General features: G+C 37.2%; 1 protein-coding gene across 1 annotated transcript in view; it reads right to left on the bottom strand.

The window, feature by feature from the left end:
- The window catches only part of LOC138009839 (carboxypeptidase A2-like), a 57,596-nt gene that overhangs the window by 18,290 nt on the left and 36,806 nt on the right, over window positions 1-2,500 (bottom strand). Inside the window, exons 6-7 of the mRNA XM_068856833.1 lie at window positions 2,112-2,210; window positions 960-1,064 (exon numbers count right to left, since the gene is read on the bottom strand). Coding sequence (XP_068712934.1) covers window positions 960-1,064; window positions 2,112-2,210 — 204 coding nt within the window. The remainder of the gene's footprint in view (window positions 1-959; window positions 1,065-2,111; window positions 2,211-2,500) is intronic.

Below are 2,500 nucleotides of genomic sequence, written 5' to 3'. Positions count from 1 at the left end.
AATGATTTCTTGGCCGCCAGTTATGAATACGTTCTATTGAAAAGAAAGGAAAAAGGAATGGTAGCGACGATCTCTTCAGGTATCGAAGAAATGGACACATTGAGTTTAAATTACTAATAAAGCAAATTCGTTATAGATGTAGCTTAGAAGACCGGTGAGAGCTATTCTGTAAAAACTATTTTCGAAATAGTTTGTGGTATCCAACGCCATCTGGAAAAGAAAAATGGTGCTGAAATGGTAAATCCTCTTGATTATAGCGATCGAAGGTAAGCTGAATAGCTATTATTTGGGGTACACTTTCATATACCGGACTAAAATGGCACAAGAAAAAAGAAGTACTGTTATGCCTATTTGTTCTTTTGTTTTATGAACACAGGAACCCTTATTATGGCTCCTGATAGACATTAATTATTTCAGACCCGGTATATGAAAGGCGAGCCATTATTTGTGCGATTAAAATGCAAAGTTATCCGTCTTATAATAATGTTTATAGTGTCGTTTACAGGTGTTTGATCTCAAATGAAAGCACGTTTCATCTCAGATTAAAATCTGATGATGTTTCATCTGGTGTTTCATTGGGTATCAAGATTCATCCACCTGACCTAAATGGTCATCATTTATTGGCTGTTCACAGCATGAATAATTAATGATTTGATAGGCTGTTATCCAAACGTTCCGAAAACGGGAAAAGTCTCAATTTTTTTAAGACCCTTCTTCATTTCTTGGCATATGTGTCCTTTGCCTTGATGCTGACCAGGTTTTTTTAAGCTTTTGCAAGGAAACTTCCTTTGGTTTAAAAAATTATCGTTTAGATTATGAAACGGTTCTACCTTTAAAAAGAATAGCATTGTCTGTAATTTACAACTGGAATGTTCCCGTTTTGCTCCAATTCTCACGGGAGATTTTCTTCTTCAACAAAAAAAAAAGACCAAACGTTTTTATGCAAAATGGACTTTTACCTGATCAATGACGTACATACATGTTGCCGGGGAAATCCACTCTCTGGCGTGTATTCCACAGTTTATGAAGACCAGTGGTTTTTTTGTCTGCTTATCTGCATGGATCTGAGATACAAAGACCGAGACGCTTGTGAACGTCTTATAAAGGTCTTGACTGTTGCATCCAGTCTACCAGTCGGTCCTCTCGACAAGTCTCTTTTTTCGATTATTGAAATTGTCATTTCACTCGCAACCTCGCGTTTGAACTCAATGCGGACGTCTCGCGATACAGATGTTCCTTTCCGTTGGAAACTAAAATAACTTTAGTGAAATCGTCATATCCCAGTAGACGCGCTTATTGTCCCCCTTCCCCTCCCCCCCCCCTCCCCGATATTCTCTTTGTCCTACAACGTGAGTATTTTCTCAGTCAGTTTATGTGAAAGTGGACCGCGTGGTCATGGGAACAAGAAATAAAAAGTGGGCGCAGTGTAAGAATAAATTTCAAAAAAGTATTATCATGGGAAAAAGGAATTTGCTCTTTCACCTCATTTTCTTGCGTTTACGAAAATTGAGGTTGTGAGGTCAGAATGCTTTTCTTTGAAACTGGTAGTTCCAATCGGCTTCCAATAATTGTAACATTTGTTCCCACTGAGAGTTTTTTCAGTAAACTGAGAAATAATATCAAACGTTTCCCTTTGCTTGTGACCATTCCGTTTTGCAAAAAAAAAAAAAAAGAAAATCGCCCGATTTCTGTCCAATGGTACACACTTGTTCCGTACCATTGTCTCTTTGAACAATTTTAACTGTATCGTTTCCAAGGAAATTCCAACTTGTTGACTTTCTCTCTCTTTCTTTCTTTTTTTTTTTGCAAATGGAAATATACTTTTTGATATCACAACTTTTGTGGTGTCAGTCTCAGTAGAGGGTTGTATTAATTGCGGAGAGTTTTGATGTTACATTGCCTCCCTTTTTCTCCCGAAACGAATTTTAGGGGAAAAATTCGGCTGAATGATAAAAATAATTATTTACGTAACTTTGCAAGATGCTCAAATAACTGCGACACTCTTGCTTAGAAACTTCAAATTTCGAGTTTGTAAACTGGTCAGTGTAAAATTCAGACTGCAGACTAAGGTTATAATGTAACTGTTCATTGAGACGAAGAAGGCGACGTACCTGCATGATGAATAGATCCCGGTTTTCAAATGATTTCCCAATACTCTTCATGTCCACTATTTTTGTAGTTTGATTAATATGCTTCATGTGAGATACTATCTTAAAACATTAAACAATAGAGACTACAATAAGTAAGATTTGCACTCAAATCGAAGCATCAAAATCTGCAGGTTAAAAGGATGATAAATGAGCAAGTGTCAAGACACCTGCGAAGCTTAGTTGAAGAATTTTATCGCGGCTTTTCTTCAAAACGCAAGTCAGAAATCTGGGGTCACTTTACGACCAAGGCAGATATAGATCCACATCGCTTTAACTGCTGCTTAGTGACTCTTATCAGTTTATATAAATCTGCCTTCGAGCAGTACATGATAAAAGGCCCTTGTTCTTCA

This window comes from Montipora foliosa, chromosome 7 (genome assembly GCF_036669935.1).
Source record: "Montipora foliosa isolate CH-2021 chromosome 7, ASM3666993v2, whole genome shotgun sequence".
In the NCBI taxonomy this organism is placed as follows: domain Eukaryota; kingdom Metazoa; phylum Cnidaria; class Anthozoa; order Scleractinia; family Acroporidae; genus Montipora; species Montipora foliosa.
This window is presented reverse-complemented; position numbering and strand designations above follow the sequence as displayed.